An 18820-nucleotide genomic window follows, 5' to 3' on the forward strand; every position below is an offset into this window, starting at 1 on the left:
AGCAACGGGAATCATTGAATATTTAAAACTCAAATTTTAATTTAATGCACTGGCAGGTGGCAGCATATGCAATCACAATTCACAGTTAAGTACAGTGGCACAGCCAGGTTGATATATGTTGAGTTAACCATATCGGAACTCATCATGTAAATTTTCAGTCATTGACACACTCGACCCGGCTACATATACATAAGTTACGGGGATGAGGCACCTTGTACAGAATGCCGAGCACAAGAAGTTTATGACCTGCACCGAGAATGCCACTCTTATTTCGAACGTTATCGACGATGAGCTTGATGTCGTTCTCACTGCGATCTTTGGTGGCATCACATGCAACGACGACATAAGAATGTGTATCTGGGCTCTCCATAGGGCAGGTATTAATTAAAACCCCGAAATGTACATGGGTCTTCAAATCACAAGCATGTTACCTCCAAATTCTATAACATCAATAAAAAGGGGTTCCAAGATCATGTGCGTGACATGATATGGAAGGCTGGAACAGATTATTGTCTAAAGATTCCAGAGCAGAAGCTTCGTCTTCCCATCCTCTATCGGCAGAGCCCTCTTTTCTCTCCATCTCTCCGCGGATCAATTAATTGGACCGTCAAGAACATTCGAATGATCCCCCGATAATATCCTTAGGGCATTCTTCGGCGGCAGAAATGGCGGGAAATTAAATCTGCCGTCTTCGATTGTGCCGTTTGGGAAGAGCACCAGAGGACAAGAAGACAGATTCCATTTAGGAGTGAGACAAACGTATACGTATACATCCTCCAAATATCCCATTTTCCATGAAACTGTTTGATCTCTTGTTCCCCGCATGCTCCCCTGTTTCAACATCGCTTTATATTTGAAAACAAATGCGAATTCTTATCGCGTCGTTGCTTCATTCCATAGATTGACTGACATATATATATATATATATATACACACACACACACACGTTGGCAGTCGTAGATTGATTGGCGAGCCTAGTCTTGAAATTTTCCCGCATCTAAATTGAATTGATTATCATACAAGTTACCATCAGCCATTAAATAAATCTTACATGATAAGTCGGCTGACAATTATTTGTCCAAAGATTCCGAGAATTGTAACAGTGCTATTTGAAAACAAAGATAATACCCGCAATTAATGGTGTCTTTTCATAAACCCGCAAGTCATAAACAACATTTACACCTGATCTTTCAAAAAAGAAGAAGAATTGGCATCAGAGAGCTGATATTGATTGAATTTAGACTGAATTGTCTGGTGTAACCTAAAGCCAGAAGTTTAGCTGTTTATAAATGGCCGCGGACAGAGTTCGTTGTCATTGTATGTATGCCGTATGATTTATTCCTGAACTCCTCGGTTTAAGGTTCGGGCTTACGTGGCCATGTCAATGAGTAGTGAGAGGCACTTGCGTTTAAATCATCAAAATCCATAATTAGGGAGAACAGAGCACTGCAGTCTGCAGAGCCTATGGCTAAAGATTAAATCTGTTTGAGAAGAGTGCTGTCTATGATTTTGTATGTTCAATTAAATCTGTTGATTATAACTTTTATTTATAAATGAGTTTAACTTGATTGGTGATATTTATAATTTCACCCTCCAACAAATTGAAAATACTATTTCGGTGCCCACACATTTAATTTCATGACAATTATAAAAGTCCTAAAATTTTAATTTTCATGATAGTCCGTTTTATTTTAGTTTAATTATCATAAGGGCAACGTATTTTAGTATATTTACATATGCGGCCCCGCGTGTTAGAGTTGTATTCCTACACCTACGCTAATACTTAGTGTAATTCTAAGATATATTGTATAAAGTAAAGGCCACGCCTGTTTATCCTTGTTTGATTTCTGAGTTGGTAAGATTTACAGAGGAACATCGGAAGGGTAGTCTCCTGGATGGTTCTTAATGGTTTTTCTAAGTTGTCTCTCTTGCGCCTGAAGATTCGACGGTGCTTGATCATACACATCTTTGAAAAGCTCCTCGAGAGCAGGTTTCTGTTTTTTCTCTGCAACCTGAATCGCTTGCAATAACTGTAGAGAAATAGTAAAAATCATGTAAAACATGCATAAAGCCAGGGTTAGCAGCGAACATGGATGAATTTTAAAACTGACCTGCTCCTTCACGCTTTCTCGAAGCTCCAGTTCTTCCCGGTTGTCCCACCAACCATTGCTTTCCACCCATCTCTTGAATCTATTTACAGGGTTTCGAGCCATTTTCCAATACTCAATCTCATCCGTTGACCGATACTTGGTTGAGTCGTCCGATGTAGAGTGGTGTCCTGCTCTATATGTGAGTGCCTGAAAGTTCGTCAACACAGAAAAACTGTCATGTCGAAGACAAAGGCTTGAGGTTCTCTCAGTATGAGTACGAGGGGAAGTGCAGTCACACCTCAATTAAAACTGGTCTAGTTTCATTTACAGCCATTTCTCGAGCAGCATGAACTGCACTATAGACAGCAAGTGCGTCATTTCCATCAACTCTGATACTCCGGATCCCATATGCTCGACCTTTAACTACAACACCATCACCTTTTAAACAAGACAAACATGAGTTTCCAATATCTGAAATAGCCCCGAATGATTTGGCAAGTTAATTTGAGAGTTTGGAGCTGTGTTAGCAGTCAAATGGGGTTTCAAAAAGAGTACTTCGAAATTGCTCTTCTATGGGGGTACTGATGGCCCATCCATTGTTGCGGCAGATAAATATAACAGGAGCCTCCATTACTGCTGCAAAATTCAGAGCGGCATGGAAATCTCCCTGCAATGTTTGATGAGGTTAGAAAGAGCAATAAGCTAGTTAATTTGAAAAAGACATGTGATTGAGCAGCAACCTCACTGGAGCCGCCATCCCCGATATAAGTAACAGCGCATGCTTTTTTCCCCTCCATTTTAAGGGCATAGGCAACGCCCGCCGCTTGAGGAAGCTGTGTTCTGTTTGTTTTTTGGCAAAAGCAACGTGGACTTTTTTCAGAATTCATGCTAGCTGCCTATAATTGAAATTTGCATTATAATGTGTGCTTGTGTATGTCTTACGCTATGGGGGATGAGATAGTGAAGTAATTGTGCTTGATTGATCCATAGTGTATAGGCATCTGCCTTCCTCTTCCAAAATCAGCTTCGTTTCCCAGTAACTGGTTTGCAAACTCTTGCAGTGTAAAGCCACGCCACAGTAGAACTCCAGGCTCTCGGTACTAGCAACACGAAGAATGTCAACGAGTTCAAGCTCTGATTATAAACTATAATATATAGGACTTGGTAATCAATGTACTCGAATAACTCAGTTTGTGTTGAACGGCGAGTTGGTGATAGAGGTGAAACCTGAGGCAATATGACATCATCAGCAGAAAGTGCAGCTGCAGAAGCGATGTTAACTGCTTCTTCTCCCGTCGAGGTGAGGTAGAATGAGATTCTTCCTTGCCTCTGAACTTCATAGAATACATTGTCCATGATTTGGAGAGTGACCATGTCAGAGTACATCTTTACAGCCATCTCCTTGCTGACCTGTTGAAGCCATGCTCATTAGATTGCTCAATCATATCGGTGCTTGGAAGAGCAAGACGAAAGGCACAGGCTTTTGCTACTGGTGAGATATACCTGTACATATTTGCTGTATGGCATGGGCACCCCATCGTCATCGAGGACTCGATAACAAGGCACTCGTTTCTCAGCAGACTCGGGAGTAAATCTCATTTCAGAAGTAAATGCTACTTTGCCTCCAGGGAAATCAATGACCTCGCACAGCTGTTCACTCCAAATTGTGATTGTTAGATCATTGTAGTACGATTGTATTTTTAAAATGCCTGACTTTAAACTGAGAGGCTTGTCTCTAATGTCAGGCAATTTGACGGAATTGATATCGTTTAAAGTGTCAGGACATGGGGATTGATGGATGAGAAGTGCTCCCTCCATCCCTATACATGAAGTATTAGGAGTATTTTTAATTAAATCTTATATACTAATAAAAGTTTATTATTTAATTGAACTCACATTAAAACATAATAATTTTCTAGTTTTACTCCTAATAATATTATAATTAATATCATGATTGTGATAGAAAAAACATGCAATTAATAATCTATTATATTTTTCAAGACAAAAGTAAAATTATTTAATTATTTAAAAATATCATTATCACTCTTTTTATTTAGAGATACAATAAACTTTTAAAAAATATTTTATATATAAGATGGTGGGAGTAAAACTAAAAGTTTCTTGAGTTCTACGTTTTTGAGGTTCGATTTCTCCTGAGCCTTTCCGCTGTCCATTAGTTTCTCTTCTCCCAACTAAAAAACCAGAGTAAATTATTGCGCTCATCTTCGAAATGTGATTATTTCTCAATTTTATGATTATCCTCTAAAATATAATCCTCTAAATTTCATTTCCCAATAACTTTTTTCCAAATATTTGTTTTCTTAGAACGCCATTAAGAATTTATTTAAGAAATGATTTAAAAGTAAGATAAAATGGTTAATAAATAAATTACAAACTTATTGTCTAAAATTTTTTATTGTTATTGAAAAAAAATTAATTCATTTTTTACTCTTTGGAATAATTAATTAAGGTGGAGGGTTTCCTTGTCAGTAATTGTGAAGACTAAACTGGAGCGTAATTCTTCACAAGTTTCATTGTATAGTATGCAATTAAAAAAGAGATTGTCTAGAAAAATTAATGTAAATGCTAATAATTTTTTTTATGTTCTTTTTTTAATTCTCCATTACCGGAGGCAATGATATTTGAAGCAAAGTCGAAGACTAAATGTAAACATTTTTTTCTATAAAAGTTTGAACCTACAACACCACATCATAAAGTACTAGCTTTTTTTGTTAGATTCAATCGCTATTTATTCTTGCTTCTTATATTTATTGTATGATTGAGGGGAATTAAATTTAAGCTATTCGGAAGTTGTAATCAAAATTCAAAATTGAAGTGTAATTAGTAACAGACTTATTTTGGAGCTGGGGGATAGAAAAGAACGGCAAAAAAAAAAAAAAAAAAACCTAGATGATAAGCTGCTAACTGCTACATGAATATTTTTTTTTTATAAACACTGCTATATGAATTTTATGAAAGATAAATTAGATCAAACATTTTTTATATTACTTCGAATTAAAAATAAATAGCATATTTTTTATATGTGAATGCGGTGGCATATATAGATTTTATGTTGATGGTATGTTTGACTTTAAAAAGCTGGGTGCAGGGAAGGGGAGTGTCTCTTTTTCTTTTTTTTTTTATTTTCTCCTCCTCGAAAAAAAAAGTTATGATTTAATATTTAATAAAATTATCATTTTAATTTTATATAAAAATATATAAATAAATTTGAATTATTAAAATTTGATTTAAATAATTTAAAACTATAATATTTTATCAAATATTAAATTAAAATTGTTAAAAAGTTTTGATCCAATGATAAAAGAAGAAGAAGAAGAAAATGGATAGGGAAAAGGAGGAGCGCAACCACAAGGTTAAGTTTTGGCCGAGACCATTGATTAATTGAAATTGAATACATCAATCTCAGATCTGGGGATTAGAGCGAATCAAATCGACTACACGCTGACTATTGCCCACGGGGCATCGGCAAGACTTACCATTTCCTCTCCGGCTCTCCCTCCCAGGCTCCTACTTTTATCCGTACAATAATGCTTGTCCCAAATTAACCAAAAAAAGTTTTTAAAAAAGATGTTGATCCATCTCTTCAGTTTGAGGTCAAATAATAATAAAATCTCTCACGGTGTTGAAATCTTTGTTGACCTTAATTTTGAAGACGCGACTAAACTCGTATCGTGTGCCAACACAAAAAGAGATTCGAATAGTATATTCAAATAAATACAGGGGAAAAAGTTGGTGATAGAAACGAAAAAGAAAATCGTAGGCAGGAACGGTCTGAATGCATGAAAAGGGTCCGATTAGTAGAAGAGGAGGATGTTGATGAGTAAGGATGAGGAGAAGGAACTGAAACGGAGAGGCAAGCAGTTTTGCAGTGTAATGAACCCATCGTAGGGAGCCTTGTGAATTGAAGTGTTGATAAGGAGAGCTGAATAGATGCAGATTAACGCTAACAGAGCAAGCGGATCAGGGAAATTACCTGACTGTCATCATCTTCAGCGACATGGGGATGGTATAATTGGATCTGAGCTTTGGTGGAATCATGACGCCCCGAGTGGGAAAGTAAGCCCGAACAAGTATTACCCAGTAGCGGAGGTGCTCTGTCACGGCCCCCAAAAGTTGGCATCGACGAAGCCAACGAGGAAGGAGCACCGAGGAAGGCCATCCTTCTGGGAAGCTGTTGAATTATGGTTCTGGATCCTCGCAGTAACCAGGTTGCCATTGCAATGGCAGCAAAGAGAAATGGAAAGGTAGAGAGGGGAGAGGGCGAGAGAGAAACGCTTCTCCGTTGCACGTACCCCCTGCCCATTTTATCTTGTAATCTTGCTTTCTTTCGTCCTTCCCCCCCTCCACGTGGACAAATATTTTACCTGTCCCCCTTCTAGGCGTGAAAAAACACGATTGACGATACCCATCTAGTTGGAATCACTGCACGACTTTTTTAAAAATGCACTGAATTTTTTATTTAGTAAGGAATTCATTTTGGAACCACTTTGATTGCCATCAACCACTGCCTGTCGACGTTAATATCAGGATTCACTGATCATTTACTTTTTGAACTTTCATTTTTTTTTTAATTTCTCCTGTGAAATAAAGTATTTTAATTTAGCTTAGTTTCTTTTGGGAGTGAAGCGGGTTTTGGAACGACTGAACAGCAGTCGTTCAACTAATTTTTTTTGTCAGAACGGTGTCACGTGCTGATAACCACTGAGTTAGGTGGAAATTACGTGTACACTTGTTAGCTGATAATTCCAAATGGTGACTTAAAGACCAATTGGCCACGTAATTTTTTCTCCTCTCTTATTTTCTTTTCTTCTTGATAATTGGCTGAGTAAAAATTTATGCATTGATAATTGAGGACAATCGTGTGGATTATGTGTTGGGATAAAGAAAAATAATAATTTTGGGAGAACTGAATCGCTAATTTAAATTGAAATCTATCTTGAGTAAAGGGATGACGGTGAATGCCACTTTTTTGAATAAGGAAAGGGGAAGCGTGATTCAGTAGTGGGGGATAAGTGCGGTGAGAGGGAAAATCCAAAAATGAGTATATTATGGTGATTGTTGTTGGTGAGGACGTTGGGGTTGGATGAGAGGGAAAATAAGAAACGAGGAGGGGGGTGTTGGGGATAAGGAGGAGTGGACGTTAGGCGCATGGATGAGGAGCTTTCCAGCATCAATGCCTATCCCCCTGCCCCATAATTGATAAAGACGACTGCCTTTTAAAAAAGGACAAAAAAAAAAAAGGAAAAGTAAAGTGGGACCTGCAGGAGTCATATTGGGGCCACACGGCAGGAAGTATATAATTTTATAATGGGGGCAAAGCATGCTATGCATGGGCTCGGCCGAGGCCATTTTTTCATTGATAAGCAGTTCACGTGTCACAGCATCCCAGCTGCAGGGTTACCAGTGCCATATTAGCGTGCTAACAATTTAAGAATCTATTTTAATCCCTGTCAACTAAAAAAAAGGTAAATATCTCGTAAACCTTAATTCTTTCCATATTTTACAATATTAATTAGAAAAAATAGCAATCAACATGAGCTGGAATAAATTTATATAATTCAACAAATAATTGTTGTCAAAATTCAAATAAACAAAAAACTCAAATGAATCATTATTAATTTAAAATAAATTATTATTAAAATTTAAGTTAATACTTGTTAATAAAAAATTAATTTAAATTAATAAATATTTATTTATATTTTAATAATAAATTATTCTTGATTAATATAAATTTTTTTGTGGTCTTTAATTGTTATTTTTTTTATTAATTATTAAGAGTCTGACGAGGGGTGAAAATGAGAAACTATAAAATAATAGCATGCATTATGGATCCGGAAAAGTGTTTTAAAGGACAGCTTAGAATGGGAACCAAAACAAGTTATGGGTATGTTTCTGGGAGGCGATCCTTCGTGAAGCAACGTGTGACTCGTGTTGTGCCATCTGTCAACAAAAGTTAAGCGACTCGTGTTCACCGCTTAGTCGCTTAACTTCAACATCTTTCACCATTCTGACGGCTCTAACTATGCTATGCTCTATTATACATTGACCAGGCAAAACCTTTACCCCTCACCCCTATGATTTAATTGCCATTAACGCTGAAACCAAGCCTCTCTCGTTCGTTAGTCGTTAGGGACCACTAATATTGAGGGAAAACTGTATTTCGCCCCCCGGAAAATTACTCGAGGCGTGAGCGTCTTATCAGTTATCTCCCTCTCTCTCTCTCTCTCTCTCTCTCTCTCACACACACACACACACACACTGCTTCATCTACTTTTATCAAATTAAATCAGTAAATTTTGACATATTAATAATATTGGTAATAAGAGTTTATTATAAAATAAATAATACCCCTTCTGTTTAAATATATAAAATATTTTTAAAAAAAATTAAATATTAAAATATATAAAGTATTTTTGATCTTTCGAGATATAATTATTTTTTTTAAGTGCCCCTATTGATAATAACTTTATATTTATTATAGAGTGTTTACTAGGAATAAATATGAAAAGATAGGATTAGTTTGAAAGTAGGTAATAACTTTATTGTAGGGTGAGATTCAATTAAAAATATTTTATATTTTTAAATGAAGAACTATATAAATAAGTTACATGTATTGATTTAATTAGAAACAAGTATTTTAAGCATATAAGACTAATTAAGCATATTAATTTTTTTCATAATTATTACTGTTAAAAAAATAAACACTCCTTCCGTTCTAAATTGTGAGGCATTTTTTAAAAAGTTCAATATTAAAAAAATGTTAGGTATTTTTAGTATTTTAAGGTATAATTATTATTATTTTTTAAAAATGTTCCTATTAAATAATCATTTTATATTTATTTTAGAATAAAACGCTCTATTATATAGGAGTGAATATAGAAAGATAATATTAATTTAAAAATAAGTAACTATTTTATTAAAAAATAAAATTTAATTAAAAATATCTTACATTTTTAAATAGAAAAAATTTAAGTTATCGTTAAAAAACAAAACATATCTTTTTATTAGTTAAAAGAAGATTAATAATAGTAGCCAATTCCATCCACATGGATGAAAATGCTATGACCATGTGTTCGTCACAAATAACAAGTTACCAGACATGTTAAAGATGTTGAATCTCGATTAATAATAAAAAAAAATTTTGAACTTCCCTACCACAATTTACCAAGATGTAAAAGATATGCAAGACTTAAAATAAGTGTTTGATTATTGTTGAAATGTAAATCATTACAAGTTTAAATTAAAAATTAAAATTACTTGATAAATTTAAGAATTATGAGTGTAAAATAAGAGTTTTTTAAGTGCTGATTATTGTCTTTTCTGAGCTTTGGAATTCTGCACTCATTGAAGTTGCGTTTTGGGCCGAAAAGTTCTTCATGCGGACATGGTCAATGTTTTGTCCAGAAACTCCATTTAAATGCTCAAATCCTGGAAGATATGCTCATTGCGGTGGCGCTATATTAGTTAGCAAACAACTGAGAACCAACTACCCTAATGCTCCTTTATCAATCCAACGTCAACAGTCATGTTCCAAAAGCACCATTCTTGAAGTTTCAAGCTGAAGAATCTATTAGCATATCAGGTTTGACACTTCTCTTCCATATATCCTGCACCCATCGACAACCCTGAAGAACGTGAAAGTTTATCTATGCACAATTAAAAGTTTATTGATTAACTTATGCATAGATAAGTATTCAGTTGTTCAGTAGCCTCACTACCATTTTCACGAAATAAAAATACTTTTAGAATGGAGGAAACAGTAATAAAAAAATACCTTTCTCTAATGCGAATAAATAAAAAAAATTATCTCAAAAATTTTGTATACTATACGAAAGAAAGCTGATAAATTTTATTTTATTTAATAAATAATAAAATTAAAAAGAGTTAAAATATTGTATTTTAAACAAATATTAATATTTATTTTAAATGTAATTTTTGCCTCCATTGATTAATTTTTCTAGGTCCGTCACTATTGCAAAGCCATCGAATTGTGTGCTTATTTTGTATTCCACGTTTTGGTTAGATTTTTTTTTTTAATTTAAGAGTTTTCTTTTTCTTTCTTTCATTTGTTTTCGTTTAGAAAATAGTTTTTTTTTCTTATTGTTTATAGAAAATTGGGACAAAATCTTAAGTAATTTTAAATTAAAGTAGACATAAAAAACTTGATTGAAAATTTGATTAATTTTTTTAAGTAAAATTAAATGTGTTGTAAATGGGTGCAAATGGCCAATTTTTGTACAAAAACCGTGCATTGGAATTCTGCACTCATTGAAGTTGCGTTTTGGGCCGAAAAGTTCTTCATGTGGACATGGTCAATGTTTTGCTCAAAAACTCCATTTAAGTTTTTGGCAGCTTATTGTTTTGTTATGAGTTGAAAAGTAGAGCATTTGATCAAAGATTTCGTTCAAGAACTCCGTTTAGATTCTGCACAATACATGCTCTTGTTTTGGATCAGATTTCTGTCAAAGAATGTTGTTTATTAATGCTAAGATATTGGGTTAAGTTCTGTTTAATGTGTGCTGGAATTTCTGTTGAAGACATTCTATCCAAGCATATGAAAGCCTTATATTTCACAAATGACGTTTAGTTCTCAGGCTCTTCATCTGGGTTAATTCTGGTACGCAGAAATTTTGCACGAGGTTCTTGTCATTTTCAAGTTAAATTGTGGGTGAATTAATCAGGCAAACTTGGGGTGTGAAATTGTGAATTTTCCTTTGTTGACTTGGTTGCTTCCTATCTTTTAATGATAGAATTCTTTGGCTATCTGTCTATTTGAGTTAATCAATTTGTCTAACCTGAAAAACCCTCTGCTTGGAGTAAAATTCCATGTGTTAGCATGCTTGGCTTTGCAAAATTTACCTAAACAGTTTCATTTTGGAGAATAAGTTAGTGGCTATTGCTGTATGGGATACCATTTATGCATACCACGTTACAAATTTGTGAAGTCATCATGACTTTACTTGGTTGCAAGAACCCAGATTATGCATATTTATCTTTTAATCATTTTAACTACGAAGAGATGTCACGATCCCTGGTCTTGATAGGTAGAAATTACAGAAAAGACTAAAGGAACAATGAAGTTTAAAGGAAATATATACTGATCAACAAGCTTAAAGCAACATATATATCTGGCTAAAGCCAATTACGGCCACATTAAAGCATTAATACTAAAGTTCATAAGGAGAAGAAAGAAACAGAGCAGAGGGTCCAAAGAGAAGATCGAGAAGCAGAGTCACAGGAAAACAGTTCATAAAATTTGGACGCCCTTCCCGTTGTTGCTCTTTAGCTTTTATTTGTCAGCCACATGCCCTGATTTCCATAATGGACTCAAGCCCATTTAATAAAGATTTGGGCTCATTCTTTCCAACTGGCCCGATCATAACATAACCTCCCCCAATAAAATGGACCTTGTCCCGAGGTCCAAGTTTGGGAAAATAACTTGAAAAGTAACCAACCACAAAAGAAATGCATGTTTCAAGCATTTAAAAAATAATTTTTTTAATTGACAATATGTAACATTCTACTTTAATTTTTAGAGTTGATTAGAATTAATAAAAAATAGAAAGAATGTTTGAAGATAAATAAATTAATTAAGAGATTTTGTTTACCTTAGGATATAATTTTATGTTAAGTTTTGCTTTTAAAAATTGAAAATAATGATAAGTGATAATATATATATATATATATATAGAGAAGACTTAACGAGGAAGTATGTTGAAGTTAAAAAAAGAAAAGAGAATAAGAAGAGGTGGTGGAATTGAGGCCAGTATATATTATTGGCTTTGCTCTCTCATCTCATTTTCACGCACAGAGAGAGAGAGAGAGTGAGAGAGAGAGAGAGAGAGAGGGGGGGATAAGGGCTTAAAGGTTTTTGATATTAATCTATTATCGTAGTTAAGAAGTTCCCTATATGTCTGAGTTAGTTATAGCTTGGAGAAGAGGTAACATTGAAATATCCTTTCATGTATTGAGATACTGGTTTTTAGTATTGCGTGCGTGCGTGCGTGCGTGTGTATATTAATACTTGTATAATCTTATTGTGGAATGTGACATTTGTTTTATGTTATACAAAAGAGGTAATAAGGATGGCTAGTAATACGATTGTTTGTCTATGATTGATGATTAAATATTATGCCACGTGGCTTGCCTCCGCTATGTGTGTAGTGGTTGGCCCTTTTCTTATAATTCCCAATGTTTTTGACATTTTGGAACGATGGGCACCTTCTTTTTAAGGAGATGAGTCCTATTCTGACAACAATGTACCTTTGATCGATTATAACCTCAGTTTAGGCTCCAACTAGCAGTAATAAGGGAGTTGGGAGCCATAAGGGTAAGATTGAGAAATGTATCATTGTTATTTTAATTTGATATTGATTTAAAAATTATTATAAAATTGTAAATATTGCATTTCTTGTTTTGTGTACTGATTGTGAAATGCATATGTATATCTATGGATATGTTTGCAAATTAATTTCAAAAAGTATGTTGGTATATGTTAGAACAACCAATTGTTACTGAGATTTTTAATCTCACATGTTACTTCTTATCATTTTTAGGTGAGCAGTCAAGTGGAGCTACAGGGAAGGCATTGAAGAAGTGAGCTTAGGCTCTCTTTTCTCTGCTTAGCACTTGATTTTTTGTTTATTTTGTAATTATAATTGCCATGACTCAGGGACCCTTATAAATTTTATTTTGGATAATTGTTATAAGTTATTCGACCATAACTACTCAATCTTTATTTGAGCTAGATAACTTTTAAACACGTCAATTTGAACCATGATTTTCTATTGGGCCAATCCCATTTATTTTGGATTGTACATATTAATAGTATGAGAAAAATGTATGTTTAGCAAAGTTGATTATATTTATAAATTGTTGTTGAACCCTGGACTTGCTACAAATTATTTATTGGGCCCCATCTGCCCTAATTCTAGTGGTGATTGTTAATTTTAATGTCGCTTTGTTTGGACAGGTACATTTTTAAAAAAATGTTTATTTGTAGAAATAAAGGGGGGGAGGTTTTCTTTTGTAAAAAAAATTGTGATAAAAATTAGGTCTGTTACACAATACCATTATCTATTACACATATAATTAACAAAATAAGAGACATACAATAGAAACCACTAATTCATAAATTTCAAGTGTTTTCCCTTGTTCTTCTTGGAACCACTGCCTATAAAATGTCAGAAGTTACTGCAACCAACATGGGTGTTAACCTTATCCTCAAGTGGCCCAATTCACTTTTACACCCAATCCAAAGGTTGTTATCACAATTAATAGGACAGTTAGTCATCTCCAACCATCCTTACATTAATTAACACTCAAATTTATTAGATTAACCTTGATTAATTTATTCAATTTGAGAATTAAAATCTAAGAAGTTATAATAATCTTTTTAAAACAACAGGCTTAACTGGCTGTTGAATTAAAAAAGGCTGACAAATAGATATAGGAGAGCTTGCATAATTGGAATAAGTCTTGAAACTTGATTTTTAATGTTCGTATATAGGGTGGAGAAGAGCTTAAGGGTACGTTTGGTTTAAGGGGAAGGGAATGATTTTAATGAAGGGGAGGGGAGGGAAGTAAAAAGATTTAATGTTATCTTGTTTAGTTCAGAAGAGAAGGAGATGGGAGAAATAATAATTATGTATAAATAACTTTATCTTTATTTTATTAGTGTTGAGATATCAAAAAAATGTATCTGTATATTTTTAAATTTATCACAAAGAGTGTATTGATCAAGATATGAAAAAATGTTATATTTTTTCTCTTAACTCCTCCAATGGAAGGGAGGGGAGGAAAGATTTAAAATTTTTTTTCCTTTCCTCCCTTTCAATTTTTTTAACCAAACAAAAAGAGGGGTAAATCTCTCACATTTTCCCCTCTCCCGTGTAATCAAATACCTCCTAAAAGAACATTCCTATCATATACCAAGTCTCACGGCACTGAAATATCTTGAGGGAAGGAAGATGACGAAGTGTTTGGGAGGATTTTTTTTTTTTTACTTTCTAGACCTTTCTTCTGCATTGCAATATCATGAGCTAATTTACAGCACCCTCTGTTGCCGACCATCAGGTAGATCTAAAGGTCATTATGAAGCACTTCTCAAGCACTGTACAGAATCACGGGAGGTGATCCAAATCCCAGTGTCTATGGGTACGAGCGCTGAGTGCAGAACCGACAACGCACCTTCTGCCCATTCCATCCCACTGAAATATCTTGAGGGAAGGAAGATGACGAAGTGTTTTTGGGATTTTTTTTTTTTTTACTTTCTAGACCTTTCTTCTGCATTGCAAATATCATGAGCTAATTTACAGCACCCTCTGTTGCCGACCATCAGGTAGATCTAAAGGTCATTATGAAGCACTTCTCAAGCACTGTACAGAATCACGGGAGGTGATCCAAATCCCAGTGTCTATGGGTACGAGCGCTGAGTGCAGAACCGACAACGCACCTTCTGCCCCATTCCATCCCACAATTTTTGGGTCTCAGTCAATGGAGTCCATTTTCTGGCCAAAAAAAAAAAAAAGTCAATGGGTCATTTTTCTGGGGAAAAAAAATCTTGCGTGAAAATATATCTGTGAGGAAATATTGGAAAAGCGCAGAGGCAGTGAAGTAGAATGGGTAGGCTAGACACCCCTAATGTTCTTCTTTCATGTGTTTTGTAATGTCCTACACATTCTCAAGTTTTTATTTGGATCATTTACTTATATATAAAATGAGGGACATCTTGATATGCTAAAAATTTTTAAAATAACAGAGTTTTGTATTTTTTTTATAAGTTTTAAAGAAAATATCAAAATTATACACTTTTGTCTTTGAAAACTGTAAAAATACAAAATTTATTTTATTTTTGAAATTTTAAATATCAAAATATTTTTTTTTATTTTATATAAAAATCATTAAAGAATTAAAATTAGAATGGAGACATTACAAAGATAGAGAAACCCCTAGGCAGAATTTTACAAGCACGCTATGGGATGCTGATACAGGTGCATAGTGGATGGAGGGATTATTACCTGCGTCTGCGTGTTAACATTAACGAACTGAAGGACGAGAGATCCGTAACGGGGAAGGCAACGACGATTGTTTGTTAAGGGATTGCATAGAAAGACAAAATGATTGACTCCTATTTAATGTGTGTTTGGTTTTTAATTTCTCAAAAAGATTATTTGATAAACGTTCATTTGATGAAAGTCAGTTTCATGAAAGTCAGTTGTTGTAATAAAATTTGTGTTTGAATATATTTTTTCAAAAGTCATTTTGATACATTAAAAGTTATTTGTTTTGTGATAAAATGTGCTTTGAACGTACAATTATCAAAAAGGACATTCATTTGTAATGATTTTAATTTTTATTATACAAATGTAATATATTTAAAATATTTAAAAAATGTAATAAAATTATAAATAACATAAATTTTGATCTCTAATGCTAAAAATTTAGTCTTTAATTATTTTATATTTTTTAATTTGTAATTTTAAAAGATGTACTAAAGATTTGTAATTTTTATTATACATTAATGCTAAAATTAACATGATTAATTACTCAATTATAATACTAAAAAAATTGATACCTAATTCTTATTATTAAAATAATAATTATATTTTAATGATTAATTATTTTTTAAATAAAAATAAGAGATTAAAATTTAGAGTAGTATTGTCAAATAACATCCTACTTTTCAAATTCACTTTTCAAAAATTTTAAATAATTACGTTGTAAAAATTCACTTTCAGTCTATTTGAATGTACTTTTAGGATGTGCTTTTCTGTAAAATATTATATCTCCATAATTTTTAGTTTTTTAAAATAAAATTTTTTTTTGAATGTCAAACGTAAGAAAATGAAACGGACCCTTAGTCCACTCCAAGATCCACGTCCCGCAGCGGAAACTGATGTTCATCCTCTTTTTGTTTGAGGTGGGCCTCTAACTCCCCATCCTCCGGCCTTTCCATGCTTGCCTACAGTGCCCTGCACTGCAGGGTCAAATATAGAGGGCGAATGCCTATTCCTCTCTTCAGGCCACCAAAAAAAAAAAAAACTTAGAAACAAAGAATGCCAATTCCTCTCTAATCATGTTTACATTATCTACAAGGGAGTACAGTAATAATGTTGTTCATTGGCTTGGAAAAGGAAAACAAAGAGCCCAGTAAAAAAAAAAGAAAAAAAAAGTAAAAACGAGGCTTTTCTTTTCTTCCATTGGGAGCGAATCAAATCGAGGAGAGAAGACGCCAACGCTGCCATTAAAAAAAAAAAAAAAAAAAAAAGACAAAGCGAGAGGATTTGTGGCAAGTGTTGGCGGGCCCTACGTCCTCCACCATCTAGAATGCCTTGACTTTTAGGACCCAATCCAATCCCTTCCCACCTTCCAAAGCTTACTAACCAAGAAATTATATTAGCATCCCCCCTCTGCCTCCAAGTCTGTCCCCTGCTTCCAGAACCCAGGCCGTTGCCAGAGGCCAGAAGGGAGCTCATGGAAATGGTTCGGAATATGCCCGAGTCCACTTACGAGCTTTCCCTCAAAGATCTCGTCGAGAGGCCCTGGGTGGACGCTCGAGACGAAAATACCGCGGATGATCGGAATTTCAATAACAAACGCGCCCATCGGGGGGAAACATAGCATTAGAAAGGTGAAGAGGCGGCAACATGGATAGCGGAGGCTTCTATCTAAAGATGATGTTCCCCGCTTCTTTGGGATCCAAGAAAAAAGAAGAAAAATGAATCGTCGGCAAATAGTAGCTCTAAGGTCTCGCCAAGGCATTCCCTCTCTGACGGATCTTTGAAGGTTACTGATAAGGACTGGTGGAAGAAGAGCCTTTCAGCTTCGGGGAAGAGCGATAGTAATGTGTCCACTATAAACAGTGGAAGCATGAAAAGCTCTGGGGAGCAGCGGTAGCAGCAGGAGCAACAGCAGGTATGTTCCAATTTCAAACCACTCTAGTATTAACAGAATGGATGTAATCTTGTATAAACTAGTTAGAATTGCTCATGCAGATTTGAACTCTGCGTTTCATTTTCATTTTAAATTTTCCAAATCAATGAAAGCTATTACTTTCTTAAATGGCTGGTTGGGGGGAAAAAAGACCTCTTATTGAGCACACACTGAACGTAGGCATGCTGTTTGTTTAACCAGGTCATGCGTTTATAGTTCTTATCACAGTGACTGACCAAGTAGAATTTCCATTTTTTTTTTTCCAAGTTCGATCACATCCAGCTGTTTATCCTTGACCATATGTTCTGTAAAATCTGAACAAAAATTTTCCCGGTGTCTCTGTAATGACAGTGGATCTGTGGTTTAAGCCTTAAAGGTTCCAAGTGACAGAGTCAAAGATAAAAAGTTAAAGTCTGCGTGGGTTGTCGGGCAGAGTGGGTTTGCTTTGACGTCTTGTAACACTTATACTGTATAGTCACGGTTAAAGGGGTTGATGTGTTTAATAAAAATGATGGGTGTTACTTTTAAGGACTTGTCTTCAATCAAATCCTGCTTTGGATTTGTAGGATTTAAGAAAAGAGGAGGTTTAGCTGAAGCCTCAAACTATTGAAGCCGACATTGTCTAGAAAGACGAGCACAGCGAACCTTTTACAGTCAGGTCTTGTTCGTTTAGCTAAATGCAATTTTGGCTGTTTACTAATTAATCTGATTAAGCACTTCACAAGAAAGTCCCCTCCACGCCCACCAAAAAAAAAAAAAAACCTGGATAATCAATTATTGAACTGGTGGAGTGGACAGGAATAGGACTCTCGGACTTAGCACATTAAATATAATATTATCTTAACGTAAAAGATCACGTGCTGTTTGTCAATAGTTGCTAAATTCTAGTGTTTTGGTTTTGGATGTGATGCAGGCGCGAGAGCAGTGGTGATGGTTGCTGGCCTTTCCTTGCTTTCATTCGCAAACCCAAAAGCCTAACACAGAAATCCTAGACTCGTTCGATGCTTGCCGAACCAGAAAACTACTTGATACTCATTGTCATGTTATTACAGTTTTCTGACATGTAGGCATGAGGGAGCAGACAGCAGCAGAAGGATAAGTATGGAAGTCCAAGTTGTGTGAATAGAGATATATATATATATATATATATATCTATATATATATACTGGGTTTTATCTTCTTTGTCTTCTTCAAAACCTCTGTCCTTTCCAAGGAATCAGAGAAGCGAATCCTATAATTCTGGTGTCCGATGGGTCACTGGTCACATCCCTGAATGCTGCCTGCAATACTATGGCCATGAGGCATCCGTTATAACGACATCCTAATGATGACATTTAGAGTAAAATTCGACTCTGATGCCGGAGCTGGGCTGTATAATGTAATGCGTCAAAATATTCATTCGTGTCAGCTTTAATTTTGTATCAGATGAGATTCGGATCAATGCCTGATCTTAAAAGTTGTTTGTTTTGGCCTAAGATCTTATAGTTCATTCTATTTGAAATTTATTTATTTATTTGTTTAATTGAACTTTAAATTTCAGAGAGATTTTGTTATATTTGTGACTAGGAATAGTTTAGGCACTAATTTTAAATTAAAATTTAATTTGAAAAAAAATTAACTTAAAATTTAATCCATGCTATGGCTTGTTCGAGTCTCGTGCCCCTTGGCTTGGCACTTCGGTTGAATGCTGCGCAATTTCTATGTTCTGTTCCATGTCCCATTTTCTGGCTCGCCCATCTCATCTTCCAGTATTCCATACGCACGTGTGTAACACT

The 18820-nt window shown here is 34.6% G+C and overlaps 1 protein-coding gene and 1 pseudogene across 1 annotated transcript; one reads left to right on the forward strand and one right to left on the reverse strand.

The window, feature by feature from the left end:
- Positions 1-1789: 1789 nt before the first annotated feature.
- Positions 1790-6399, reverse strand: LOC129303442 (2-oxoisovalerate dehydrogenase subunit alpha 1, mitochondrial-like). Its single transcript, XM_054942760.1, has 9 exons — positions 6085-6399; positions 3594-3740; positions 3318-3500; positions 3033-3190; positions 2831-2930; positions 2646-2757; positions 2389-2528; positions 2112-2297; positions 1790-2030 (listed from the first exon to the last, which is right to left on the reverse strand). Exons 1-9 carry the CDS (start codon positions 6325-6327, stop codon positions 1863-1865), a joined length of 1437 nt encoding a protein of 478 aa, XP_054798735.1. The 5' UTR covers positions 6328-6399; the 3' UTR covers positions 1790-1862.
- A 7864-nt stretch (positions 6400-14263) lies between these two features.
- Positions 14264-18588, forward strand: LOC129301846 (uncharacterized; annotated as a pseudogene).
- The last annotated feature ends 232 nt before the right edge of the window (positions 18589-18820 follow it).

The sequence above is a fragment of the Prosopis cineraria genome, unplaced genomic scaffold, assembly GCF_029017545.1.
Source record: "Prosopis cineraria cultivar Desert tree isolate PC_DT_omini unplaced genomic scaffold, ASM2901754v1 PC2, whole genome shotgun sequence".
Lineage (NCBI taxonomy): Eukaryota > Viridiplantae > Streptophyta > Magnoliopsida > Fabales > Fabaceae > Prosopis > Prosopis cineraria.

Coding starts and splice junctions, on each gene's coding strand:
- LOC129303442 (XM_054942760.1), bottom strand. CDS start 6,327: ATGGCAACCTGGTTACTGCGAGGATCCAGAACCATAATTCAACAGCTT. Junction 3,501..3,593: donor CATACAGCAAATATGTACAG/GTATATCTCACC, acceptor TGGCTTCAACAG/GTCAGCAAGGAGATGGCTGT. Junction 2,758..2,830: donor GGGATGGCGGCTCCAGTGAG/GTTGCTGCTCAA, acceptor CAAACATTGCAG/GGAGATTTCCATGCCGCTCT.